Source organism: Oryctolagus cuniculus, chromosome 19, assembly GCF_051225735.1.
Source record: "Oryctolagus cuniculus isolate XC-2025 breed Fujian yellow rabbit chromosome 19, ASM5122573v1, whole genome shotgun sequence".
Classification (NCBI taxonomy): Eukaryota; Metazoa; Chordata; class Mammalia; order Lagomorpha; family Leporidae; genus Oryctolagus; species Oryctolagus cuniculus.
The window spans coordinates 59,928,502-59,955,905 of record NC_142885.1 but is presented as its reverse complement, the minus strand read 5'-3'; the positions used below and the strand labels follow the sequence as shown (position 1 = coordinate 59,955,905).

Here is a 27,404-nt window from a genome sequence, read left to right as displayed (position 1 = left end):
GGCCCCCTAGGGCTGCACGGCCCGCCCCAGGACGAGGCCCCAGGAGGCACTCGGGGTTAAGCGAGGGCACAGCCCTCAGGGGGGCTGACTCAGCCCAAGGCCCCGCCAAACCAGCTGGCTGCGGTCTGGGCCTGGGAGGCTGAGAGGGGGTCGCGGGGGCCCGCGGGGAAGTGCACGGCGGACACGCACTGCTCCGGATTATCTCCATTCTCGCAGAGCGGCCGGAACCCCGGCCTCGCCCGGGCCCGCCTCAGCCGTTCCACTCGCAGAGTTCCGCGGCGAATGCGGCGGCGTCCCCAGCGGCAGCAGCAGCGGAGCCCACACGGCCGCGACTTCCGGAAACAGCGCGCGCCGGCTGCGCCTGCGTCAGCGCTGGCGTCAGCGGCGGGGGCGGGGCCCAGGCTGCGCTCCCGCGCTCCTCCCAGGGACCGGAGAGGGGGCGTGGCTAGGGGCGTCCCCGGGGCGTGGCCTTTGCGTTGGAAGAAAGCGAGGTTTTTGCCTGGTTCCTGGTGCGGGTGAGGATACAGTGATGACCCGGAAAGCACAGGCCCTGCCCCCTCTGGAGCTTAAACGTGGGGCAGAAAAGGGGAAAGTCAGGAATTAAATGTGCCCCTTAGAAGCACTTAGCAAAATAAACAAACAATAAGCAAATAGTGCAAGAGAAAACAAGGGAGTGTGTTAGGTGATCATGGAAAGCAAATGGAAGCTCGCGCAAATACAGACGCTGTTTTTCTGCCATAAATGATGATGAAAATGTGTGCACACAATTTTTGAGTAATTTATTTAAAAATGTTTATCAAAAGGCATAAAAAATAAACATGTATTAGAAAAAGAACGGGAATCAGCCTGAGCTCCCAAAGGACCCGGATGCTGGAGGTAAGGGGGAAACCATGGTGATCAAACCATTTAACTCTGATCTTAATACTGCGGCTTGTAACGTGAGGTGTACAGTGTAAATCTGTAATTTTTAAGTTTCTGGACAAAACCGTTTCCTCTGGATACAGAAGGAGCCGCCCGACAATAGCGAGACAATCCCGGCCCTCAGGCTGCGGCTCCGAGGCCCCGCCCCGAGCCGGCACGCGAAGGGAAGGGGCGGGGCCCGAAGGCACGCATGCGCCCTGCCCGCCGGGGCTGGCCGCTCTAGGCAGCCGGGAGGTCGCAGGGTCGAGGGGGCTGGCAAACCAGCGCGGCCTCTCCTCTATGGTCGCGGGCCGGGGGCCGTCTCCTCGGCCGTTTGTTTGAGGTTACTTCCGGAAGTGAATCCGCTACCTCCGCTGTGCTTCCGCTGGGGGTCCGGGCGGAGGTCTGTCGCTGGAAGAGTGAGCGGTAAGCGGCGCGGCTGGGGACGGCGGAGCGAGCGGCCCGGGCTTGATCTTGGGGCGTGGTGTGGACGACGGAGCGGGAACCTCTTCGACGCGGTCGGGGTAGGTTGGCGCGCGAGCCCCGTCTCGCCCGGGCCCGGGTCGTCCTGAGCATGCTTGGTGCTGGCCGCGATGTGGGGACCCCTGCTTGGCCGCCTCTCCTCGCCCCTTCCGAAGAACCCTGCGTGGGCACAGTGGGTGTGACTGGACCCTGCTTGCGTTCCCTCCGGGGTCGGGGTCGGAGCCGCAGCCGCAGCCGCTTGCCCCAGGGCGGGAGAGCGGGCGCGGCGGCTGTGGGGGTGCCCGCCTGCCGGCAGAGCTTGCCCCAGCCCCGCCCGGACCCGTCGGGCTCCTGGCAGGCGCCAGGCTGAGCTTACGGCCCAGTTTGCGAGGCCCAGTCCTGCCCGAGTGTGGGGTGACCGCTCCCGCGTTATAAAATAGGGTAACGCAGGAAGGGGAAGACCAAACCCCAGAGTCGCTGGAACCCGGCTTTGCCAAGCCTCACGACTCGGAAACCTGAACTTGTGCAAAAAAGTTTTTGTTTTTGTTTTTTCCAAAAAGGAGGAAGGGGTGAGCAGATGAGAATTCAGGTTGTGTCTAACTGGGGGTCCTGGGAGGGGGGGGCAGGAGGCAATGCCCCCGCCTTGGAGATGAGAAACTAAGAACCCAGAAGCTGCCTTGCCCTTAACTGTCGCCGCTGGGCCCTCCCCACCCAAGCCTATTGGTCAGTTCTTTGGGTGGTCTTGACGTCACGCCTGAAAGGCCAGTGAGCAGGAGCTTAGCTCTGTGGCTGGTCAGGCACCCCGGAGCCTGCACAGGCCCTGCGTGTCAGCGGGCAGCCAGCCTGGCTGTGTCTGGACCGTCGTGCTCTGCGTGTCCCTGGGTATCTTCATACACTTGGTAGAAAAACTGGACTTCTCCGGGGGATTTTTTTTGGGGGGGGGGTGCCCCAACATTTTGCATTGGCATTAACTGCATAGCCTGCGCTCAGCAAATGCCACTGTTAATAATTCACCATCAGCCGTACAGCACGCTTGGTTGGGGTATCTGTGGGCGGAGTTTGTCATCTGATCTTTGGCCTGTCAAAGTTGATATATTTTCCTAGACTGATAAATGGGCTCAGGGAGAATACAGTGGAGACCGTGTTTGGAGCCCCGCTCAGTCTCACCCCGACACCTCAGTGTTTCAGCTCCACCAGCCTTTCAGGGTGCCTGCCGGCCAGGAGGTGAGCAACACGCACAAGGAAAGCTTACATCAACGCACAGATAGGAAACGTTCGTTTGGGTCCCAAGAAGTTAGTGATTAAAGGCTGGATTTGGGTCCCTGCTGTCGGATGCTTTTGTCCCAGAGGTGGGGTGGAGCTGTGTTACAGGTGGAGGGAATGGTGTAGCACTGTGGGGGAATGCCCTAGGAGCAGGAATTAACAGGTGGGACTGCAGTGCGGGGTGTGAGCAGGGGCTAAGTAACCTGAGTGTGTTTATATATTCATGCCTTTAATTCTCAAGGCGAGATTGTGCTCTGAGTTAAAAAGTTACGCTGCTTGCTGACCGGCCATAAAGATTACAATTATGGGTTTTATGTTCCAGTAGTAACGGAAGGTTTTGCGCGAAGAGGAGGCTTGATCAGTTTTGCTTTAAGAGGATTATTCAGGCCATGGAGAGGGGAGGAGTCAGCAGGAAGAGGATCAGAAATGTCATGCACACTATTTTGCTCCTTGAGGCATGCCTTGTCTGAGTCATGTTTAGGCATGTAAATGCTGTGCACGGACAGTTACTCAAGGCCTTGTTTCAAATGCACGTTCCTGGGCCGCTTTCCCAGACATACCGGTCCGAGTTCACCAGAGTTCCTGGTGAGTCTTACAGCTGCTCTCGTAGGGGGTCACATAGTCATTGATTTGATTTTTGTGTACCCGTATCTCGAGTTACTCTCAGTCATGATGCTAGAATTCAGTGATTTAGTTCCTGACCTCAAGGAGCTCAGGATTTGCCTGGAGAGACCAAGACATGACTGAAATAGTAGTGTGTAAAAAGTAAGCGTCAGCCGAATCAGAAAAGGAGATGTCAGCGTATGTGCGTCAAAGAAGTTATTTTAGGGGCTCGCACTGTGGTATAGAGGTAAAGCCGCCACCTGTAGAGCCAGCATCCCATATGGGCGCTGGTTTGAGTCCTGGCTGTTCCACTTCCTGTCAGCTCCCTGCTAATGAGTCTGGGAGAACAGCAGAGGATGGCTTGAGTGCTTGGGCCCCTGTACCCACGTGGAGGACGCAGGAGAAGCTCCTGACTGCTGGCTTCAGCCTGACCCAGCTCTGGCTGTTGCAGCCATTTGGTGAATGAACCAGTGAGGGGAGAAAGCGCTCTCACAGTGAAAATGATATGACAGGCTGGCGCCGCTGCTCACTAGGCTAATCCTCCGCCTGCGGTGCCGGCACCCCGGGTTCTAGTCCCAGTTGGGGTGCCAGTTCTGTACTGGTTGCTCCTCTTCCAGTACAGCTCTCTGCTGTGGCCCGGGAACGCAGTGGGCCCTGCACACGCATGGGAGACCAGGAGGAAGCACCTGGCTCCTGGCTTCAGATCGGCACAGTGCGCCGGCCATAGCAGCCATTTGGGGGTGAACCAACAACAGGAAGACCTTTCTCTCTAACTCTGCCTGTGGAAAAAAAAAAAGAAAATGACATGACAGCAGACAACGCAGCAATGTCTAGTCAGCCACCCCCCAAATACCCGTGGGATGAACTTAGATGACCTCGAGGCAATAACCATGCGAGGTCATCCCATCCGCACCCAGTGAGGATCCCCACATTTGTGGCAGTCCTTGGGCACCCCAGGCTCTCAGGGCAGCCACTAGACCTCATCCCACCTACATGTTTGCCTTTAATCTCGAAGTGGACACAGAATTCAGGCTCTGGATTCCAACACCTGTGGAAAGGCTTCTGCTAACCAAGGGCCTAGGATATGCTTGTGCCTTCCCAGAGAATGCAGGACAGCCCATTTGGGTACCAGCCAGAAACATCAAGCCTGCAACTGACAGCCAACCAGAACCAGCTGAACAAGACTGAGAGGCCGCATTGTTATCAGACGCACCTGCCTTATCACCCTACCCTGAGAAACTGCCCATAGCCACATCTGCTACTGTTTTATACCCCACTAGCTCTGGTCAGCCACTTGAACGGCCCACAGCCTGCATGCGGTCACGCCATTCCTGATTACCGTTGTTCCTCATTCCTACCCTCGTCTGAGCAAGCACTCCTGTGGTCTCCTGTTTTGAGCACTGGTTAGTCAATGACGGGTAAGATCCCCTGGGGGACAACCTAAGACAGGCACAGCTGCGTACGGAGACCACATGGAAACGGGGTCAACAATGGCATGGCCAAGAATCATGCCTCCCGTTGCTCAAAAATAAACGAAAAGGGGGAAATGTGGTGGAATGAGAAGGCCATGCCAAGATGGCCACTGGCAAGCAAGTGTCAGTTACTCAGGAATGGCTTTGAAACCTACCTGGCAATGGAGCCTGCCTGGCAATGGGCTGTGATTGGTTAGGGCATAAACTGCCCCTTGATTGGATTGGCTGCCTCGGCTGTATAAGCTGCTGTACCAACTGAAATAAACGAGTCTGTGGGCTTCTCGCCTCTGGCCCATTTTCACCCGACTCCCAGGGTCTATGTGGTGACTACACGCCTCTTGCCCCCACTGCGCTTCTCCTCTCAGGACGAATCCACAGCAACAAACCAGCAGATAGAAGATCCCCTCTCCTGCCTCTCTCTCTCTCTCTCTCTCTCCCTCTCCCTCTCCCTCTCCCTCTCCCTCTCCCCCTCTCCCTCTCCCTCTCCCTCTGCCTCGGCTGCCTCTCTGCAACTCTGTCTTTCAAATAAACAAATAAATAAATCTTCCACAAACACACACACACACACACACACAAAAGCCAGTATTTTAGAAGCAATAGTTAAAGCTTGGGTTTCTTGGTGGCCACCAGTAGTTCTTGGCAGCTTTCTGAGTCATATCCATCAAGAGACTTTATATGGGATAGGTCCTTGAGTATGTGCCAGATAACAGAAACAAAAGAGGACAGGCTTAAAAGAAAAAAAAAAGGCTATGCTCAGCCTGCCCTGTCTTGCCCAACACCACCCAATGGCAGTAAATCATGGGACTTCAGCTGTAGGCAGCAAGTCAACACAAGTCAACATCCAAGAGAACCAGCAGCCTTTACCCTAGAGGTCACCACCCCTGTCTGGAAAGGAAGTCTGTGGAGCTGGAAGAACACAAGGTGACACAGTGAGACACTGGGTATGCTCCCTTGGTGTTACTGCAGGAGCCAGTTTTTGCCCACTGCAGCAAGTGCATAATATTCTGTTCCTGTTGCCATCTCCAACTCTTGCCTTGCTTACCCTTGGGAACAGTTATTTCACAGTCCCTAGAAATGACCACTCTTGCCATCCAGTAATATCTAGTGTCCTGCCAGGGCCCACAGTGATGTCCCCAGAAGACGACCTGGGGTGCCAGGAGTAGGAGTTCCCCGAGCCACTCCTGTTTGTGTTGTAAATGGTTCTGTTTGGAACAGAGTGTTGATGCTAATGGCTACCAGGTAGAGTTCAGGTTCCAAAATGCAGCACTGTCAAATTCTAGTTTGTTTTCGCCAGTTTGTTTTTTTTAGCTGGGTGGTAGCAGCCCTGTGGTATGGCCTAGATGATGGAGGATTTAATCAGTCATTTGAGCAAGTCACTGTTGTCAGTTACATTACTGGGATAATGTGTTCCAAGGGTGGGCTTCAAAGTCAGGCTGTGATTTAAAGCTGGCTCTTGGGGCTGGTTTTGTACCATAATGGGTTAAGCCTCCCCAGTATCCCGTATGGGCTCAGTTTGATTCCTGGCTGCTCCACCTTCCATCCAACTCCCAGCTAATGCATCTGGAAAAGTAGTGGAGGATGGCCCAAGCCCTTAGACCCCTATACCCATGTGGGAAATCTGGAAGAAGCTCCTGGCTCCTGGCTCCTGGCTCCTGGCTCCTGGCTTCTGCCTGGCCCAGCCCCAATCGTTGCAGCCATTTGGGGAGTGAATCAGTGGATGGAAAACCTCTCTCTCTCTCTTCTCTCTCTCTGTCTCTGTAACTCTACCTTTCTTTCTTTTATTTTTTTTTAAGGTTTATTTATTTATTCAAAAGTCAGAGTTACACAGAGAGAGGAGAGGCAGAGAGAGAGGTCTTCCATCTGCTGGTTCACTCCCCAATTGGCGCAACGGCTGGAGCTGCACTGATCCGAAGCCAGGAGTTTCTTCTGGGTCTCCCACTCAGGTGCAGGGGCCCAAGGACTTGGGCCATCTTCCACTTCTTTCCCAGGCCATAGCAGAGAGCTGGATTGGAAGTGGAGCAGCCGGGTCTCAAACCGGCGACCATATGGGATGCCAGTGCTTCAGGCCAGGGCATTAACCTGCTGTGCCACAGCGCTGGCCCCTGTAACTCTATCTTTCAAATAAATAAAATAAATCTTAAAAAATAGAAATGATAGTAGAACTTATCCCTCACAATAGATTTTGAATGAAAAGGTGGAACCATGAACATATGCAGCTGAACATGAAGATTGGGCTTCCTGAGCATTTAGCGGTCATTATTAGCTGGAGTATAAAAAACGCTTACCTAGAATTAATACATTGTTTCATAAGCTCAATAAAATTACATTGTTAATTGACTTTCCTAAATGTTGGTTGGATGTCTTAAGAAGCAAACAGTAACAGCAATCAGTAACAGCCCCTGTGGATAAGCCCATAGTGAAGCACTGGACACACCAGCCAAGTCTGTCCCAGGGAGGAACGGCCATGTTCTTCCTGGGTTCTGTAGTTAATTTGCTTAGTATTACTGGGAGGTCATGGTGGCCTACCCCTATTCTTTGGGGAATTTTTGGATCACTGTACTGCCAGGTAGGTATGTCTTTGTGAAAACAGAAAAGATCGTGTTAATGGGTATCTTGGAATTGCCCAAGTCATTAGAGGTTATGAGAGTGTTTAGGTTTCTTTTTTAAATATTTATTTGTTTTCATCTACTTGAAAGGCAGAAAGAGAGAACAAGCAGTCTTCTATCCACTGCTCTACTTCCCAAATGCCTGCAACAACCAGGACTGGGCCAGGCTGAAGCCAGGAGTCTTGAACCTCCATCTGGGTCTCCCTCGTGGGTGGCAGGGGCCAGGTGCCGGAGCCACCATCCGCTGCTTCCCGGGATGCACCAGCAGGAAGCTGGATCAGGAGCAGGGTAGCTGGGACTCAAGCTGGCTCTCTGATATGGGATGCGGGTATCCCAAGTAGCAGCTTACCCTGCTGTACCACAATGCACACCCCGTGAGAGTTGTTTTCTGTCAGTTGTACCAACAGAACAAACTTGTAAACACAGTAGGAAAAAAAAATCAATTTTTCTATTTGTGCATATGTGCATGAATATTAGTGCTTTCTGAGGTTGCATTGTGTTTCTTGGCACCAAATTTCAGAGATGGTGTGTTCCTTAGGAAGTAAGGTTTTGTTTTTGTTTTTGTTTGATCTGTTTACTTTAGAGGCAGAGCTAGTGCCCCATCTGCTTGTTCACTCCTCAGATCCTACAACAGGGTCAGGGGAGTGTGTGTGAAGCTGCAGTGGAAACTCCAGGTCTCCCCCACGGATGCAGAAACCCAACTACGTGAGCCATTACTGCTGCCTCCTGGGGTGTGCGTTAGCAGGAAGCTGCCAGAGGCAGTCGGCACTTCGATAATGGACGCAAGCAACTTAACTGCCAGGCTCAATGCCTACTCCTAGGTGTAGTATTTTATTTTGTTTTCATTTATTTGAAAGACAGAGATGAAAAGAGATCATCCATCTGCCAGTTCGCTCTCTATGACACCACCACTCAGGTCTGGGTCAGGCCAATGCCAGGAGCCTGGATATCCATCTGGATCTCCCATGTGGGCGGCACCTGGTGCCTCCCAGGGTGCTCATTCGCAGGAAGCTGGAAAGAAGCAGAGCTGGAACTCACCCAGGTGCTCCGGGAGGGGATGCTGGTGTCCCAAGCCGCATCTAACCCCAGCGCTAAATGCCCATTCCAGAAACCCTGCTTTTTACTTTGAAACCCCAGCTCTTCAGAATGACTGGCGCTGTGGGATCCCAGAGGTGTTGGGTGTTGGCGTACTCTCCAGTTCTGTGGTGCTGCGTCTGTTGTTGGCCTTGTAAACCATTTTTTATACGCTGTTTTAGAGGCTTGTCCAAGTGCAAGCATTCTTCCTATTAGTTTGAACTAGGCAATGGACGCTTGTATTTCAGAAACAGCAGTGTATCCATGTGAACGGCGCACTGCGGGCGAGTGAAATGATTCACCTGCCGCCAGCCCTGCCCACATCCCCTCGGTCTGCTCGAGGCCTCAGAGACAAGGCAAAAACAAGTGGACAGAAGAGTGGCCGAGTGTGAGGCTCTGCCGCGTGCTGCCCTGTGCAGGAACTCAGCTGCTGGCAGCTCGTGCCTCTTGCCGACCTAGCCAGGCTCGCAGGGAGCGGCGGTACACATCCCCAGGAGCCGGGGCCTTCTCAAAGAGCCCTCTCATCAGCGCCGGCGCAGGAGGGCGTGCGCCCATGTAGAACGGCGCCGTGCCCCATGGTGGTGCAGCTGGATCCGGTCATTCACAGGCACTCCCTCAAAGGAATGCCTCTGCTCCTTGGAAGTGACCAGAGGCAGAGCTGCCAACTTGAGCTGGCCCCAAGGCAGCCTCAGCAGGCACCTCGATTGGCTAAATGACACCTTTTAAATACTCTTTACCAAGTGTGATTTGTTTTCTCGTAAGAAATACGCTTTCAGATCTGCTAAGCAGGGACTGCTGGTATTCTAGTTTGAAAAAGGCTCACTGGTAAGAAATTCATTTCAACGTGTATTATCTGTAATTTCTCAGCAAATGACTCTAAGCCCACATATTTAGCCTCTTTTGCTGCTGTTGTTTGTATTGATTTATTTTTATTTGAAAAGCAGAACTACAGAGAGAAAGAGACAGGAGACCTGTCCATGGGTTCATTCCACATACGGCTGCAACAGCCAAAGCCATGAGCCTGGAAGTCCATCAGAGTCTGCCACATGGGTGCAGCACCCCAAGTGTCCGGGCCATCTCCCGCTGCCTTCCCAGGCGCATTAGCAGGAAGCTGGACTGGAAGTGGAGCAGCGGGGACATGAACTGGCAGCCATATGGGAGGCCGGCGTCGCAGGCGGTGGCTTGACCCGCTGCCCCACGGCGCCAGCCCCTTCCTTCATCCTCTTTACAGCTTGGTATGTCCAGCTGCTCACCACGCTTTTCCACCTGCGAGTCTTGTCACCTCAGCTGAAGCTTCCCCGACACCTGGCGCTGCGTGTTTACAGCGGCCCAGTTTCTGTCTGAAGTAGTTTCTTCCCTACGTCTGCAGTCTGGCCTCGCTCTGCCACTGAGGCCCGTAAATGTGTTTTCCCACATCCGTGTCTGCATTTTCCTTTTGGCTTTAGGGGTACTGCCTCCTATCAAACCTGCCCTCGTTCCTTTCCCTGCCTCCCGCCTGCGCCTCCTGTGCAGTGAGCTTTATCATCTCCTGCACAGCTTGGCTGATCTCGAGGCTGTGAACCCCTGTGTGCGTCCCTCTGCTGCCTCCCCCTCAGCCGGCACCCAGGACCCGTGTCAGCCCTGTGTCCAGCTGTGTCACTCACTGCCAGATCTCTCCTGTGACACAGAGTCCACTGTGACTCAGTGTCCTGGAAGGACATGGCGCAGTACCCGGCTTGGAGCAGGTGCTCAGTAGATTCTAATGCTTGGTGACTGTTTCCTAGGAGAATGCTCTCTGCATGGTGTGATGTCACCACCGTTAGCACAGTACGTGAATAACAGCGGTTAAAGTGTTTGTGTTTCCAGGAACCGATACCAGATCTACCACTTCCTTAACAATGTGAACAGCACTTTTATCAATGTTACTGACTGTTGAAATCTGGAACTTGCCAGCAATGTTCATTTAGACTTTCTTTTCCCCAAAAGAACAGTTTTTGAAGAGTGTGCACAGCAGGTTGCTCCTTTCTTTAATGTAAGTGAATTTATCAATTTATAGTTAATCTTTTAAATTTGTGTTTATCTATCTTGTTTGAGCTGAATGAAGAAACTGTAATCCGCTTTTTTTTAAGGATTTACTTATTTATTTGAAAGGCAGAGTTACACAGAGAGAGAAGGAGAGGCAGAGAGAGAGAGAGAGAGGTCTTCCATTGGCTGGTCCACTCCCCAGTAACAGCCAGAGCTGGGCTGATCTGAAGGCAGGAGCCAGGAGCTTCTTCCGGTTCTCCCACGTGGGTGCAGAAGCCCAGTAACTTGGGCCATTTTCTACTGCTTTCCCAAGCCATAGCAGGAGATGGGTTGGAAGAGAAGCAGCTGGGACTTGAGTCAGCACCCACATGGGATGCTGGCACTGCAGGCAGCAGCTTTACCAGCTACGCCACAGCACCGGCCCCGACTCCACTTTTAACACTTAGTTTGAATTTAGCTGTGTTGATTCTCTGAGTTGGTATAATTTCATGTGTATTTTTGCAGTAATAGTAGTGACATGTTTTCATTACAAACAACTTGGTAAATACAGAAACCCAAACCAGAAAAATCACTCATGATCCTCCTCCATCAGAGACTTCTAACACTTTTCTTCTAATCATTGTTTATTAATTTATTTATTGAAAATGCAGTTCTGTCATGCATATGTGAGGTTGTATGGCCTGTAAAAGGTGATAAAATTCTTTTTCACTGCATTTAAAAATCAAGTAAATTGCTCTCCCTTATGGCATACATAACCACACAGCAGGCTCTGTGCTAGACACTACAGTGCATTCCCTTAACTTAATTCTACAAACATCCCAGTGGGGAAATACCTCCCTACAACCCCACCTAGTCCACCACCACCCGCTCTGTGTTGTGGAAAACCACTCTTTCCACAAAGCTGCGGCACAGAACCTGCACTGGCTGGGAACAACCAACAGGGATGCCGGCTACGTCCTCATGCTGACCTATACCTAGCCTCTCACGGTATCATTAGAATAACCATGACTGACACTCCGATTCCCATGATGTAGCTCGTACCAAGATGCTTCCCAGGCCGGCGCCATGGCTCAATAGGCTAATCCTCCACCTTGCGGCGCCAGCACACCGGGTTCTAGTCCCAGTCGGGGCCCCGGATTCTGTCCCGATTGCCCCTCTTCCAGGCCAGCTCTCTGCTGTGGCCCGGGAGTGCAGTGGAGGATGGCCCAAGTGCTTGGGCCCTGCACCCCATGGGAGACCAGGAGAAGCACCTGGCTCCTGCCTTCGGATCAGCACGGTGTGCCGGCCGCAGCGCACCAGCCACGGCGGCGATTGGAGGGTGAACCAACGGCAAAAGGAAGACCTTTCTCTCTGTCTCTGTCTCTCTCACTTTCCACTCTGCCTGTCAAAAAAATTAAAAAAAAAATAAATAAATAAATAAAAAGATGCTTCCCAGACTTCCAAAACAGGCAAGAAAATGGGAGGTACCTACACCCCACCCCAAAATACCACCCCATATGACTATTCAGTTCAATCCCGCCCCAGACTCGACACCTGTGCCTCCAGATCCCAGAACGGGACTCAGTGTCACGGGTGCAGCTCAGTCCCCCTCGTGCCCACCTCCCTCTCACGTGTGTCCTTTCGCTTTGCAAATAATCCCTGCTTTCTGTGGTACCTTTCTCGTGTCTTGTCCGTAAATTCCTTGCTGCATCAGAGACAAGACTCTGGACACAGCCACCCCACAGCATTAGCACCCCCATTGGATGTGGGGAAGCTACGTCTCATGGCAGGGGTTAGGGAAGACCGCCCTGGGACCCGTGTTCCTGACCATTGTGCCTCCAACGTGTGGCCAGCGTGGGTGATAGAGGGCAGTTGCCTTCCTCTCCCCCCCCCTCGGTAGGGAGGCTGAGGAACTGTCCTGCACCAGAACACGAGCAGCAGTGTGGAGAACACCTGTTCACACACTGCTTCCGCCATACACCATCCCAGCCGCTTCGCTTCACTCTAATCCTCGCCAGAAGCCTTTAGGTCTCTGTACTGTTGCCGCCATTCACTGAGAAAACAGGGCTCCGAGATCCCAGCGGCCTGCTGTGGCAGCCCCTGGGAAGCAGTGGTGATGGCCCAGGCAGTTGGGTGCATTTCACCCACGTGGCAAACCTCGATTGAGTTCCTGCCTCCCGGCTATGCCCTGGCTGTCTCAGCTGTTGCAGTCACTTGGGGAGTGGGCCAGCGAATGGGAGCTTACTCTGTCTCTCGAATAAATAGGTAAATAAAATCATATACCTGGGAAGAACTTCAGAAATGTAGCTAGGAATGCTGTGGCCAGAGAAAGTATCATTTGCAAAGAACTTAAGAGAAAGAGCAAATTCTCCACCCCTAGGCTCTAAGTCTATCGAACGTCTCGCTACAGTGTTTTACTTCACCTGATTTTGAAAGGTATAACAAATAGACCAAAAAGGAAATTTTAGTGATGGTCTTGTTTATGGAAAGTGAATTCTCATAAATCAAGATTTTTACATTTAAAAATGAGAGCTTTCAGGGTATGAGTGTTTGGCCTAGCGATTAATACCCCAGTTGGGAGAGCTGGTTCCCCATCAGCGTGCCTAGGTTCAGGTCCTCTCCTGGCTCCCTGTTCCAGCTTCCTGCTAATACACACCCTGGAAGGCAGCAGACGATGGCTTAAATAGTCGAGTACCTGCCACTGTCGTGGGAAGACCTGAGTTGAGTTCTGGCTCCCAGGTTTGACCTCAGCCAGCCCCAGCTATTGCAGGCATGTTCTCGCTCTCAAGTGAAAATGAATTAAGTTAACATTTATTTTTTAAAAAGTAGATCTTTACTAGAGTGGCAGTAATCTCAGACAACTACTACTTGTCCGTTTGTTTCTGCTTTTTTCCCCAGACTTGATGCTTCGCAGCAGCTTCCTGCATTTGAATTTGTCTATGGCTGTGCAGCCCAAAACTTGCTGAGATGGAGGAGCCTCAGAAGGGCGATCCGGTCCCCGCGGACCTGCAGGAGGAAGACCGTGTGCAACGCGCCGGCCCCCCGATTTCTGTTAGTGAATTTTCTTGCCACTGCTGTTACGACATCCTGGTTAACCCCACCACGCTGAACTGTGGGCACAGCTTCTGCCGCCACTGCCTCGCTTTGTGGTGGGTGTCTTCAAAGAAAACCGAGTGTCCGGAATGCAGAGAAAAATGGGAAGGTTTCCCCAAAGTCAACATCCTGCTCAGGTAACACCAGGCCCACCCCGTAGCTCGTCCGGGGTGCTTCGCCTCTGTGGGAGCTGCTGGGTTCGGGAGGGCCTCAGGCTCGCAGCCGACCGCCTCGACCTGGACCTGAGGAATGCGAGTGGGCACTCGGGGGTCTGGAGAGGCAGGCTCGCTGCCTCGCAGGGGCAGCCGTTGTTGCCTCCTTCCTGTAAAGGAAGCTGCAGCTCAGTTCTGATGACAAGGCCCTTGCTGTGATCCTGCGCCGTAGCCTGCCTTCTATTGATCTGTATTTACGGAGGAACAGAGAAAGAGGGAGACCTGATTCGGTGCTGCTTTCATGGTTTGTTTTCCTAACTTGCACAACTCTGTCCCAGTGTCACAGTAGTGGGGCTTGCCACGCAGCGTCACACGCCCACAGCGAGGCCTTCCAGAGGGCCCGCCCTTTCCTGCGCCCTGCGGTCGTCACGGCCCTGTGAGGTCTGGAGGCTGAAGGCCTCGTCCCCTCTTCTGTAGCTTTAGCAATACGCGCAGCCTTCCTGATAGGAACTGAGGAGCAGAGTGTTCTGAAAACGTTAACCCAGCGTTCTGTCTGTCACGGTGTTTGTTTACACTTGGCCCTTCTCAGATTTGCAGTATAGGAAGGTCACTCTTAAATTGAAGGAGTTCTCTGACTGTATAAAATTGAAATTGAAAGAGCCCTGCAGTGTAACCCGGGGGCCAGCTCACCTTGGCTTTTTCCTCTTCAGAAACTAATTTCTCACAGCTCTGTTAACTAGCTTTTTTTTTTTTTTTTACTATAACAAAATGCCTGAGGCATGCTACTTTATAAAGAGGTTTGTTTTGAGCTCACAGACAATGTAGCTGGCCGTGTCACATTGCAACAAGGAGCCTGTGTGTGTGTGGTCTCCCTTTATAAAGTCGCCAGGGTCTCCATGCTAATGCCTGACCCAGTCTGATCACCTCGGAAGCCCCCACCTCTCAGCATCAGACTTGGATTAGGTCTCTGCCCACTTATTGCCTTCAGTGTAAGACTTTGGGGACTGCACCTGCTGCATGAGTTCAAGGGGACAAGCATAGGAACCGAAGCAGTAACATAAGCAATGTGTGTATACATTCATTGTCTGCATTCTTTTTAGATACTGGAAAATTACTGGTGGAGCCACACACCCCTTGGACTCCGTCCTACTCCATCTTAGAGTCCGTCCCTCTTTTTCCCTAGAGTGAATAGTGCGCTAATAGAAAATGCACATCTTTGGCCAGTGGTGTGCCATCTGCAGTTTGCATATCCTCTGGCCATGTATCTGTCTTTATCCATCTTGACACATAATAATCCAAGAAATTCATTTTTAAAGGCATGTGGATGAAATACTATATTTCATTTTGCTGTTTCTCTAACAGTGGAAATGTAGATTGTTGCTAATTTTTTGCCTTTGTCAATATGGCTAGAAGACATATTCTTTTTTTAAAATTTTTTTTATTTTTTGACAGGCAGTTAGAGAGACAGAGAGAAAGGTCTTCCTTCCGCTGGTTCACCTCCCCAAATGGCCGCCACGGCTGGCGCTGCACCGATCTGAAGCCAGGAGCCAGGTGCTTCTTCCTGGTCTCCCATGCGGGTGCAGGGCCCAAGCACTTGGGCCACAGCAGAGAGCTGGACTGGAAGAGGGGCAACCGGGACAGAATCCGGCGCCCCGACCAGGACTAGAACCCGAGTATCGGCGCTGCAGGCAGAGGATTAGCCTAGTGAGCTGCGGCGCCGGCCATGGAAGACATATTCTTATCCATGCTGCTAGGTCCCTGCGTAACATTAAAGGTTGTCAGTTTTGGCCGGCGCCGTGGCTCAATAGGCTAATCCTCCACCTTGCGGCGCCGGCACACCGGGTTCTAGTCCCGGTCGGGGCGCTGGATTCTGTCCCGGTTGTCCCTCTTCCAGGCCAGCTCTCTGCTATGGCCAGGGAGTGCAGTGGAGGATGGCCCAGGTGCTTGGGCCCTGCACCCCATGGGAGACCAGGAAAAGCACCTGGATCCTGGCTCCTGCCATCGGATCAGCGCGGTGCGCCGGCTGCAGCGGCGGCCATTGGAGGGTGAACCAACGGCAAAGGAAGACCTTTCTCTCTGTCTCTCTCTCTCACTGTCCACTCTGCCTGTCAAAAAAAAAAAAAAAAAAAAAAAAGGTTGTCAGTTTTATTTTGGCCTGTCAATTGTAAGTCACACATCTGGCTTGTGATTTTCCCCCCGCTGTTCTCCATAGAGATGCCATTGAGAAGTTATTTCCTGATGCCATTAGAATGAGACTGGAAGACATTCAGCAGAACACTGACATAGTCCAGAGTCTCGCAGCCTTTCAGAAACACGGCCATGACCAGATTCCTTTAGCTGCCAGCGCAGGCCGAGGCAATCAGCAGAGAGGAGGGGGTTTCTTTTCCGGCGTGCTCACGGCTCTAACCGGTGTGGCGGTAAGTCCATCTCCTTGTTTCTCTGTTCCCCTGCCGCGTACCCCCGTCCCTGGTGTCCACTGAGGTCAGTTCTGCTGAAATTGTGGACATACTTGATGGCAGGACAGCATGGAATGCGGTGCATACGTGGAAATCTGCTTGGGTCGTATGATTTCTTCGGGAATGTTGCTTACGTGCATAGACCACATAATGGTCCGCACCCGGTCATTGTCGGCTTTATCCTGCTTAATCCTCTTCGTAACCTATGCAGCGGGCTCCGTTATTATTCTCGTGTCAAAGCTGAGGAAAGAAGCGCAGAAAGGAGCCTGAGCTGGGAATGGAGACTTTGCCTCCACCCTGCAGAGGCCGCCAGTGTAGACTTTCCTCTTTCAGTTCTGTGCTGTGAAAATCTAGATGTGCTCCGGCAGGAAAGGCACGAGTGTCAGTTTGGCCCAGCAAGTTGAAGGAAGAGGTCGAGCGTGCAGCTGCCCCCGGGTGCCCCGTGCTGAGCCCTGTTCTGGTCTCTGTGCAGAGAAGAGCGCGGGAGAGCTGCGCTCCCAGTTCTCCGTGGCCGTCGTGTGGCCCTGCTGCCGCGTCCAGACGCAGCCTCATGTCTCGCAGCTCAGCCTCCTCCCTGCCCTCTGGCCTCGCTGTGTCTTAAGGTCCCTGTCCCTTTTCCCCAGGTGGTCCTGCTTGTGTATCACTGGAGCAGCAGGGAATCCGAGCACGACCTCCTGGTCCACAAGGCTGTGGCCAAGTGGACAGCGGAAGAAGTTGTCCTCTGGCTGGAGCAGCTGGGCCCCTGGGCCTCTCTCTACAGAGACAGGTTTTTATCTGAAAGAGTAAATGGAAGGTGAGGAGCAAGATCTTCTGACACCAAGGCCACCTCGAGAGACAGCTCTGCTGAGACGCAGTTCGCAAGTAGCAGAGTCAGCCCGTTTCAGTGTACAGTATCGGTCGTTGTTAGCATGGTCACAGATGCGTGCAGCCATCACCCCAGAGAGGTCCTCCCCCAGCCCTGGCAAATACCATGCTGCTTTCTGTCCCGTGGATTTGCCTGCTCTGGACCCCCTTGACGACGTGGCCTGTGACGATACGTGGCCTTTTCTGTGCAGCTCCTCCCCTGAGCGTAGTGTTTTCAAGGCTCCCCACGCACAGCAGGCGTCCATACCCTTCCTGTTCACGGCTGGGCGTGGATAGCCCGTACTTTCTTATTTTTTTGACAGGCAGAGTGGACAGTGAGAGAGAGAGACAGAGAGAAAGGTCTTCCTTTGCCATTAGTTCACCCTCCAATGGCCGCCTCGGCCGGTGCGCTGCGGCCGGCGCACCACGCTGATCCAAAGGCAGGAGCCAGGTGTTTCTCCTGGTCTCCTATGGGGTGCAGGGCCCAAGCACTTGGGCCATCCTCCACTGCACTCCCGGGCCACAGCAGAGAGCTGGCCTGGAAGAGAGGCAACCGGGACTAGAACCCGGTGTGCCGGCGCTGCAAGGCAGAGGATTAGTCTATTGAGCCGCGGCGCCGGCCCCGTACTTTCTTTATTCATCAGTTGATGGACATTTGGGTTGATTCCATTTCGGGGCTGTAAGGTACAGTGCTGCTGTGGTCATTCACGTGCAGGGCTTTGAGAGGGCACAGGTTCTCAGCACTCTTGTCGTGCAGTGGCTGGGTCACGTGGGGACTGCGTAACTTTGAGGAACTGTCTGTTTTCCATAGCACCTGTACCGTTTCATGTCAGTGTCATCTGCTTCCTGGTTATAAAAGTAACCTGTGTTTGTGATCTTAAAAGAATAACATAGAACCGTGTGATACTGACAGTGGAGCTCCCTCGTAGGCCGGCCTTCCCAGAAGAACCCTGTTACCTTGTAGACCCCTTTCTAGACTTTCTCAGTGTTGATACGGATACAGACGTGCATCATTCCTTTATTTAAACTGAACTTGCAGTTGTACTAAACAGCAGTTTTCATATGTGCACTTGCAGATGTTCCCTCCCCTGTGCAGGTGTGGTGCAGGGCGGAGGGAGCAGCCGCTCTCCCCAGCCCGCTGACAGGCTCTGGCCTGCGCCACCTTCCAGCCCAGCCGCGTTGCCCTCCACTGAGCCTACAGCACCCTCCTCTGGGCAGGGGAGAAGCTCCCAATTTGTGTTTGTGAGAATTCGCCTCCCCCAAAATTATGGTTAAAAACAGTCTCTCTCCCTAGCTATTGTAGTGGACTCCGGCATAACCTTCTTCCATCGAGGGTCATTTTCCAGAACTGGAGTTTTTGGTCAGAGGGAGTGAACCTGGGCAACGCTACTGAATGCCTTCCCGTCACCCGCAGAAGGACCACAGCTCAGACTTCCCGGGGGTTGCATGTACCTGTTGGGCTCTCTTCTGCCAGGGTACGGGGGTGTTTGGAATCATGAATCAGTGTAAGCAGAAACAGATTCTAAGGTTTTTATTCAAGGGAGGGCTGGGTAAGATTTATTTATTTGTTTGAAAGGCACAGTAACAGAGAAAGTGAGTGAGAGATATGGAGAGAGATGCCATTGGCTGGTTCACTCCCTAAATGGCTGCAACAGCCAGGATTGGGTCAGGCTGAAGCCAGGAGCCAAGAACTCCGTCTGGGTCTCTCACGTGGTTGGCAGGGATTGGATCCTGGTACTTGTGCCATCATTTGCTGCTTCCCAGGCACATTATTAGCAGAGAGGAGCCGGGACTCGAACCGGCAACCCAATGTAAGATGTGGTGTTCCAAGCAGTGGCTTCACCCTCTGTGCCACAGTGCCTGCTTTCTCTTTCTTTTAAATTTGAGAGACAAAAAAGAAGCAGAGAGAGTGATTGCCCCTCTGGTCATCTGGTGCACTCCCCAGAAGCCTGCACTGGCTAAGGCTACAGCCAGGAAAGCAATCAGACCTCCCGCGTGGGTGGCAGGAACTCCATTACCGGAGTCGTTACTGCTGCCTCCGAGGGTCTGCGGAGGTGGGAAGCCGGAGTGAGGAGCTGGCGCTGGGAACCACACCCAGGCAGGCAGCTATGGGATGTGGGCAGAATGCACACGCCCGACAAATCGCTACGCTTCGTGTCATAATGTGTTACTGGATTTCCTTCTAGTCTCATTGTTTTGTGCACATACTTTTTTTTTGTTTTGTACACAAACTTTAAAAAGTAGAGTAATGTGTCAGACGTCAGAGTACATAACTGAGAATCAGAGACTTCCACAGAAGGGGCTGGTGCCACTCACCCTGCCCGGTGGCACGGGTCAGGGATATGGCCCATGATACGCCTCTGTTATTTTCTGTTATTAGTGGTATTGCTGTCTGCGGGGGCTCACCTCACCTCGGGCCTCTGAGTGGGGAGGTTTGCTCCCGCTGAGTCATCTCACGGAATCTCACCCTCCTGCCCCTGCACAGGTTGCTTTTAACATTGACAGAGGAGGAGTTTGCGCAGGCGCCGTACACCATAGAAAACAGCAGCCACCGCAGAGCCATCCTGCTGGAGCTGGAGCGCGTCAAAGCCCTGGGCGTGAAGCCGCCCCAGAATCTCTGGGAATATAAGGTGAGCGCGTCATCGGCTGGTGTGCAGATGGAAAGGACAGCAGTCGTCCGCGTGCCCGCTGCTCGGTTTAGGAATGAGGCGGCTGCAGGTGCAAGCGAAGCCCCCAGTGCTCTCCCTCCGCGGCGGGAGCCGTGCTCCTGAGCTCACGCCTGTTCCGATTGTGCCCGTGGGGTCGAAGGCTTCACTCCCTAGGAAGGGGCGTGGATTGAGCACAGCCTTCCGTCCGTAGCGTTTACCTCCTGAATGTACCAGGGACTTCACAGAGTCTTAGAAACTGGAAATAGAGGTGGACTGCAAGAGGAGCAACCGGGACTAGTACCCGGCGCCCCAGCCGGGACTAGAGCCTGGGGTGCCAGCGCCACAGGCGGAGGATTAGCCGAGTGAGCCACGGCGCTATGGCCCAGAGTGCAGTGGAGGATGGCCCAAGTGCCTGGGTCCCTGCACCCGCATGGGAGATCGGGAGGAAGCACCTGGCTCCTGGCTTTGGATCGGCGAAGGTCCGGCTGTAGCGGCCATTAGGGGAGTGAACCAACGGAAGGAAGACCTTTCGCTCTGTCTCTCTCACTGTCTAACTCTGCCTGTCAAAAAAAAAAGGTTGAAATCCATGAATAGTGTTTTCTAAGGTTTATTTTTATTGGGGGTGCGGGGGAGGCAGGAGAGACCCAGAGGCTCACTCTGGTCGGGCTTTGGTGTTGGGTGACACTGTTGTCCTGTGCTGTGTTTTCTTCCATGAGGAGGCTCCGGACACCCTGTTGTCTTCTGATGGTCCCAGCCACTGTGGTCATTGATTATTTAGATCCATTGGTTCATTAAGGGTTGCAAAATGACTATACGTTAATCCCCTCATCCTCCACTTACTAGCTGAAATAAGTCTTTAAGAGAGGAAACGTCGGGGCCGGCGTTGTGGTGTCGCAGGTTAAGCTGCCACCTGCAATGCTGGCATCCCAGAAGGGAGATGGTGCTGGAGCCCTTACACCCACATGGGAGACCTGGGAGAAGCTCCTGGCTCCTGGCTTCAGCTGACCCAGCCCTGGCTGTCGTGGCCATTTGGGGAGTGAACCAGTGGATGGAAGATGCCCCTCCCCCGCTAACTCTGCCTTTCAAATAAAGAAACCCTTACTTGTGACTTCCCGGAGTACACTCCTGACTCTGCCCCTTTCTTTGTAAGTTTCAGAGTACGAGACTTCCTCTCTCTGGGAGCAGTAACGGGGTCTTAACACTCCTGATGTGCTTCGTACGTGCTAGTTCCCACTCTCCCGAGGCTCAGATCGTCCTCTTTTCTGGACAGGCGCCTCTCCAGTTGTTTTCTGAGGCCATTTATTAACGTTCCAGGTGAAGTAGAATGCACCTGCCGGTGAGTCCTTTTGCCGTGACCTGGTGACTCTTCACTACTTCCTTGTCTCGTGTGCCAGCACGTTCAGGTGACTTTTGTTCCTGTCCTGCCTCAGGCCTGGAATAAGGTCTTACACAAGGTGAATTTTCTTTTTTTAAGATTCATTTGTTAATTTGACAGGCAGAGTTATAAACAGAGAGAGATCTTCCATCTGCTGGTTCACCCCCCCAAATGGCCACAATGGCATGGTGTGGACCGGGAGCTTCATCGGGGTCTCCCACAGGGTGGCAGGGGCCCAGGTACTTGGGCCATCTTCTGCTGCTTTCTCAGGTTTATTGGTAGGGAGCTGGATCAGAAGTGGAGCAGCTGGGAGTATGAACTGGTGCCCTTATGGGATGCTGGCATTGGAGGCAGCAGCTTAACCCACTCCATCACAATGCAGGCCCAGAAACCAAATCTATTTTTTTAAATCTTTCATTATAGAAAATTTCAGATCTATATAAAAATAGAGGAAAGATTTAATAAGTAAATAAATAAACAACTCCTGTCTTCAGCCTAGCCTAGGCCTGGCTGTTGCAGTCATTTGGGAGGTGAACCGGCAGATGGGAGGTTCTATCTCCCTCCCTCCCTCCCTCCCTCTCTCCCTCTCTCTTTCTCTGTCTCCCTCCCTCTCTCTCCCTCCATCTCCTCCACCTCTTCTCCTTCTCCCTTCTCTCTTTCTGTTGCCGCAGTTTTCAAATTATATCTGTAAAAAGTCACACTTAAAAACAATTGAATAATAAACCATTGATAGCATTACGTAGTTGAGTAAGAGTTTTACTGTGGCATAATTGACCTGCAGTATTTCAATAATCCTTGGTTAAGCTGTGACCTAGAGACCGCCGTGGAGTCACCGCCACAGCCCAGGTGTGAGCGCATGCGCCTGCCCCTCGTGAGCCATCCCTCCCCACCCTCCCCACTGTAGCAGGTGGATAAACTTACCTTTTCATTCATTCTCCCTGAGCTCACTGCAGCACTCTGTGTGAATCACTAGGCTGCTTCTGCCGTTCATCTTGCACACCGTGCACAAGGCCGACGGCTGGGGGCATGAGAGGAGGAGTGCAGTAGGGAGCCGGTGTAACGTGACCTTGGCCGCCTTGTCCTCTGCAGGCCGTGAACCCGGGCAGGTCCCTGTTCCTGCTCTACGCCCTCAAGAGCTCCCCCAGACTCGGCCTGCTCTACCTGTACCTTTTTGACTACACGGACACTTTCCTGCCCTTCATCCACACCATCTGCCCGGTGCACGAGGACAGCGCGAGGGAGGACGTGGTCTCCAGGTTTCTGGTAGGTCTGTCCCAGCGCCTCTGGGCGGGGAAAGACACTGGACACGTGGCGGCGGCCTGTTCCGTGCGAGCAGACGCCGGCCAGCCCTTGGGTGAAGTTTGCAGGCAGAGCCCCCCGCAAAAGAAAGTGAAGTGGGGCCTTTCCCGCGGCTGGAAGCTCACTTTGTTCCCTCTTACACAGCAAGAGGGGCTGCTCTGCGCCTGAGTGTTTAAAGACGGAACATGCTGTCCTGTTACAGAAGGAGATCGCGTGGGTCTAGAGCAGTGGATCTGTGGGCCTTCCGGTTTGGAAATCCCCCGCTGCCAGGACCCCCAGCTCCGCCTCTGTGCCCCTGGCCTGAGAACAGGAAGCCACAGCGTGGCTGCCGAGGCCACCTCCTTCTGGGGTCTGCCCCAGCGAGCCTGCGGGACTGCTGGTGGGCGCGGTCCCTGGGTTCCCTGCGTGGGGCTGGTCCTGTGAGAGCAGCGTGCTCATCTGTGTGTACCAGAAAGCGCCGAGTGCCGGAGTCATAACACACACTCATCAAGAGCGATGCCTGATTGCAGTCGGCCACACCTCGGGAACCGCGTGCTCGTTGCCCGCCTTGTAGGCGTTCCCTATTGCCGGTGCCGCTGTGACTCACTTGGCACCGTCAGCACAGAACCCTGTAGAACGTTCCCTCTCGGATCCGCCCCAGTAGCCTTCATCTGCGGTGCTGGGCAGCTCCTCTGCCCCCCGAAATTCCCTCGCTGTGGTGTCTGTAGTTCCCCACGCCGCCGGTCGCTGTCACTCTCCACAGCTGGGCCGCGGGCCCTCGGTGATGCTCGGAGCGCCCCTTGCCGTGCCGGAACACCGGGCTACGTCACTTCCTGATAACCCGGCTTAGGTTCTCATTCCTGAGTTCCCACAGTTGTGAAGTAAGCGCCTTGGTTCAGAGTATTTTGGTGAAGTTTAATAATTGAAGGTGAATTAGGGGCTGGTGCTGTGGTGTAGCGGGTAAAGCCCCTGCCTGCAGCACCAGCATCCCATATGGGTGCCGGTTCGAGTCCTGGCTGCTCCTCTTCCGATCCAGCAGAGGCTGTGGCCTGGGAAAGCAGTAGAGGATGGCCCAGTCCTTGGAAATGTCACTTCAGAGTGCTGTGTGTGTTAATAAACGTGGAACTCCCTGGGACAGTCACGGTATTTTGGGTATGTGATTTCTGTGTCCATGTGTTCCTTTCTCAAGGACCTTAGAGAGCCCACGTGGAAGCAGTGGAGAGAGTTCCTTGTCAAGTATTCCTTCCTTCCGTACCAGCTGATTGCTGAATTCGCCTGGGACTGGCTGGAGGTGCACTACTGGACGTCACGGTTCCTCATCGTCAACGCCATGTTGCTCTCGGTTCTGGAGTTATTTTCCTTTTGGAGGATCTGGTCAAGAAGCGAGCTGAAGTAAGTGTGGTTTCGTGTAGGAGATGCTTGGAGCACCGGGACTGGGAGAGAACGGCCGAGTGGGACAGAGATCCCCTCGAAATGGTACTGAGCACCTCCTGCTGCTCGGGCATGCGGCCCAGCAAGACGGAGCTGCCTGTGTTGGGGGCCAGGGAGTCAGAGCCGCGGTTAAAGTGTTCCCTGTGTATCTCTCAGTATGTGTAACAATTGTTTGAAGCGTTACAGAGAGAGAGATGTTCCATCCACTGGTTCACTCCCCAGATGGCCACAGCAGCAGCACTGGGCCAGGCTGAAGCCAGGAGCCAGGAGCTTCATTTGGGTCTCCAGGGTGGTTGTAGGGGCCCAAGTACTTGAGCCATTTTCTGCTGCTTTTCCCAAGCCATTAGCAGGGAGCTGGATGGGAAGTGGAACAGCCAGGACTCGAACCAGCACCCATTTGGAATGCTGGCACCACAGGTGGCTACTTTACCTGCTTCGCCACAACTCCGGCACCTATTTGTTGTAATTTTTTTAGTGGGAATTTGAACCTAGCTCTTTCCAATCCAAGCCAGAGCTTTGTTTTTGTTTTTGTTTTTACTTTGGGGAAGGCAAAGTGAGATAGTGCCCCTCCGTCCCCTGAAGGCTCACTCCTTCACTCCCCCAGTGCCCACGACAGCCTTGGCGATTGGATTGGGGCGCTCCCTGTGCTCACCCACAACTGGGGGCTGGTGGGGCCCCGTCCAGACCACATAGGAAAGAGAGGAGGCCAGTTCCCGAGAGGAAAACTCAGAGACCGAGAAGGAAGGGGCGTGGTGCCCCCACCACCCTTGCACGCTTTGACCGTGATGTCCTGTGACCTGAAGGGTTTTCTCCCTCCTCGTAGTCGGCAGCCATCTCCTTCCCGCCCTGACTCACGCAGAGAATTTGCGTGTCCCGGCCCTGCCCTCCCCTCTGCCCAGCAAGGGCCTCCAGCCTAGCAGAGACAATGCAGATGCCGAGGCAGCGAGTGAGGGGAGTCACTTGGCCTAGCGCTGAAGATGCCTGGCCCCAGCTCCGAATTCCAGCTTCCTGCGAGTGCCGACCCTGGCAGGCAGCAGGAGGTGGCTTACGTAGCTGGGTCCCTGCCGTGAGAGTGGGAGGCGAGTTCCTGGCTCCCCGGCCCACCCCCATCGTGGTGGGTACTGGGGAGTGGATCAGTGAGGAGGAGCTGACCCTGTCCAGTAATCAGTATGCACCCATGTGTGTCAGCTGGGTGAACGTGACAGAGCGGTGACGAGGGTGGGGCTGGGCTGTCTGGGGACCAACCAGGCCGCGGCGGCCTGTGTAGTGGGTTCACATTGGGTTGGGTTGGGAACTGAAGGTGGCCAGCGGGAGGCGCCGAGGCGAGGCGCAGGGCCCGAGCACACGGCCCTGACATGGCCTCAACTGCCGTCTCCCTTTTGTAGGACAGTGCCTCGGAGGATGTGGAGCCATTTTTGGAAGGTGTCAACGCAGGGCCTTTTCGTGGCCATGTTCTGGCCCCTCATCCCACAGTTTGTCTGCAACTGCCTGTTCTACTGGGCGCTGTACTTCAACCCCATCATCAACATTGACCTCGTGGTCAAGGAGGTCCGCCGGCTGGACACCCAGGTGCTGTGAGTGGCCTGCCCAGGCCCGCAAGACGCCGGTCTCCCCACCCCACGTGCCGGGGCGCAGCAGGGCTGAAAGGAGAGGCCTCCTGCTTCGGCCCCCACAAGACAAGGTGCTGCTGTGTGTCGGGCGGCGGCCAGGCCCCCTCCCGGAGACGGCCACCCCGCACACGCCCGGAGGGCCGCCAGCCGCTTTCCTCACTGGGACCTGGGAGGCTCAGGCCGTGATGGCTGCCAGGACTCGGGGTGCTCAGAGGACACGGCCTTCACAGTCCCCCTTGCCCTGGCCTCGGGGACCGACAGAGGCTCCCAGCACCCAAGACCAGGCCTGATGGGGCCAAGCCTGTCCCGGAAGTTGAGGTTCAGAAAGCAGGAATAAGCTGTCACAGGCAGACCGTTGCCCATAGAAAATGCAGGGGGAAATCTAAAATTCAATCAACAATTCCGCTTACAGAAGAGGTGCCAGGCTTCAGAATCAAACCTCCAAGAGGATCAGGTTTGAGACTGGGATGGCAGACAATGCTCGCTGTTCTCTGTGCAGTCCCTGGAGTTCGGGTGGGATGGCGGGCGGTGCGTGGAGGGCCGCTCCCAGCATCCCCAGCTGCACTTGTGTGGCCTAAAATCATTGCTTAGGGTTTGTTTTGAGGAACTCAATCTGTAAAATTAATTTCCACGGTAGTGCTTTGTTCAAGGAAGCATTTTGTAAATTGACCTTGCACTGTATAATATGTAATCTTTATTGTCCTGTCCCGGTGTATAAAGCAGCAAATACAATTATACCAAGTGCTGTGATTGTAAATATGAAACGAGCTGACTGATGGCCTTTCATTTCCTTCCAGCGTGAAAACAAGTGTGAAATGTGAGCTCTCTGAAGACTGGCTGCGAAGATGAGCTTGTGTCCGGTTTCCCCTGTGACTCTGTTCTTTCACCCCGTGTGTCTGTGAGTGAGGCTCTACTCAAACTCTGCATCTGGAAGTTTGAGGAAATTACTTGAAATAAAAATAAGAAAAGATTTTTATACAGGTAAAACCTGTAAACAAAGTAATTTTACAGAAAACATGGGAAAAAACCCGCCTTGCGCACAGGACCGACTAGCCAGACGTTTCTCCTGACCTGCTGTGGCACTGCAAGCGGGAGCCGGCCGGAGGTTCCCCGAGTGAAAGGAGGGAGAACGTTTCCCTCCCTCCCGCGTTTGCTCCTCGGGCCCCAGGGTGCCCGACTTGAGCTGGGGAACCCTTGCGGGCCCGGGGACAGGCAGTGTTTTACACCCCTGCTCCCCTGCCCTGGGGGACGCCAGTACTTCCAGATGCAGAGCTGGGGCTGCCAGCAAGGGCTGCTGAGCTTGCGCTGACCCCACTGGCGGAGCTGGGCCTGGGCCAGTCTGCAGGCTGCCACACTCAAGGCAGCACCTCCCTCCCCCAGCGCACGGCCGGCACACTCTCCCCACCTGCTCCCACATCCTGCTTCCAGAATGAGTAACACCCAGCTCTGCTGTCGGGAGGCAGGTCTGGGAGAGCGGGTGTGGAGCACACAGGCTGGGTCCTCGCCCCTTATCACCAGCAGGAAGGGGTGGGCACACTCAGATCAACGGTGCCTCTCCCCTCCCTCACAGACAGACCTGATCCAAAAATGGCACTTCTGGAAATCTGGGCTAAGACGTAATAAAAGGGGAGGAGTCCAGAGGCAGCCAAGGCTGACTGAGGTGTCCCCACCGCAGCCACTGACAAACACGGGAAGTGCCACCAGTTCCTACACGTTAGCAGTGTAGAAACTGTAGCCAATACGACCTTTTGAAATGACTTTTCCAATGATCGTTTTTAAGGACATGAAGAAAAGAGTAGGAAAATCATACGGTATAGTGTCCACTACCTTTAAACTCTGGAAAACTCAGGTGCTAACGGTGATTATCCCAGACTGTGGGAATCGGAATGCTTTCTCCCCCTGCTTCCTGTTTCTCTGTATTTTCCTTGGTCATAACAGCAATGAGCCTGTGCCACTCTTGTGATCAGGAAGTTCATTTTAGCCATTAAAGGCGGGGCGGGGCCGGGCGGGGAATGCCCTTTCTGACGCTAACAGTGCCTAGATTGAACATCACACAGGTGGGCAAGGTGTGGCCGTCTTCTTTATGGCTGTGTCCCAGAACCTAGAACACAGCCAAGCACATAGGAGGTGTTCATTCCTATTTGACCACTGGTCA

At 53.7% G+C, this 27,404-nt stretch overlaps 2 protein-coding genes across 38 annotated transcripts in view; one reads left to right on the top strand and one right to left on the bottom strand.

Moving 5' to 3' along the window:
- PARN (poly(A)-specific ribonuclease) overlaps positions 1-383 on the bottom strand; it is a 173,122-nt gene extending 172,739 nt beyond the window's left edge. For 11 of the 16 annotated variants that reach the window (XR_016226277.1, XR_016226280.1, XR_016226279.1 and 8 more), the window contains exon 1: positions 190-383. Coding sequence is in view for 4 of the 16 variants with exons in the window: in XM_002711762.6 (XP_002711808.2) it covers positions 190-208 (19 nt within the window). In the remaining 12 variants the exon portion in view is untranslated. The remainder of the gene's footprint in view (positions 1-189) is intronic. The other 5 variants (XM_089321792.1, XM_008257746.5, XM_017342469.4 and 2 more) reach the window with 5 other exon arrangements.
- Positions 384-1,103: 720 nt separating this feature from the next.
- Positions 1,104-26,236, top strand: BFAR (bifunctional apoptosis regulator). Of its 22 annotated transcripts, none has more exons than XM_089321796.1 (11): positions 1,128-1,424; positions 9,325-9,615; positions 10,346-10,391; positions 13,262-13,593; positions 15,821-16,025; positions 16,688-16,857; positions 19,393-19,537; positions 22,020-22,193; positions 23,398-23,600; positions 25,025-25,208; positions 26,047-26,236. In XM_089321796.1, exons 4-11 carry the CDS (start codon positions 13,331-13,333, stop codon positions 26,068-26,070), a joined length of 1,368 nt encoding a protein of 455 aa, XP_089177922.1. In that variant the 5' UTR covers positions 1,128-1,424; positions 9,325-9,615; positions 10,346-10,391; positions 13,262-13,330; the 3' UTR covers positions 26,071-26,236. The 22 variants fall into 22 exon arrangements, 20 of the variants coding, with proteins under 20 accessions (XP_089177929.1, XP_089177927.1, XP_008255969.1 ...); XM_089321797.1 differs by having other exon boundaries at positions 1,167-1,424; positions 10,226-10,391; XM_089321801.1 differs by lacking the exon at positions 26,047-26,236 and having other exon boundaries at positions 1,112-1,424; positions 10,351-10,391; positions 25,025-26,013.
- The last annotated feature ends 1,168 nt before the right edge of the window (positions 26,237-27,404 follow it).

Excerpts from the sequence above, each read along its gene's own strand:
- BFAR (XM_008257747.5), top strand. The coding sequence starts at position 13,331 with ATGGAGGAGCCTCAGAAGGGCGATCCGGTCCCCGCGGACCTGCAGGAG. Across the intron at positions 13,594-15,820 it reads AAAGTCAACATCCTGCTCAG|AGATGCCATTGAGAAGTTAT; the intron begins GTAACACCAGGC and ends TGTTCTCCATAG. Across the intron at positions 22,194-23,397 it reads ACGTGGTCTCCAGGTTTCTG|GACCTTAGAGAGCCCACGTG; the intron begins GTAGGTCTGTCC and ends TCCTTTCTCAAG.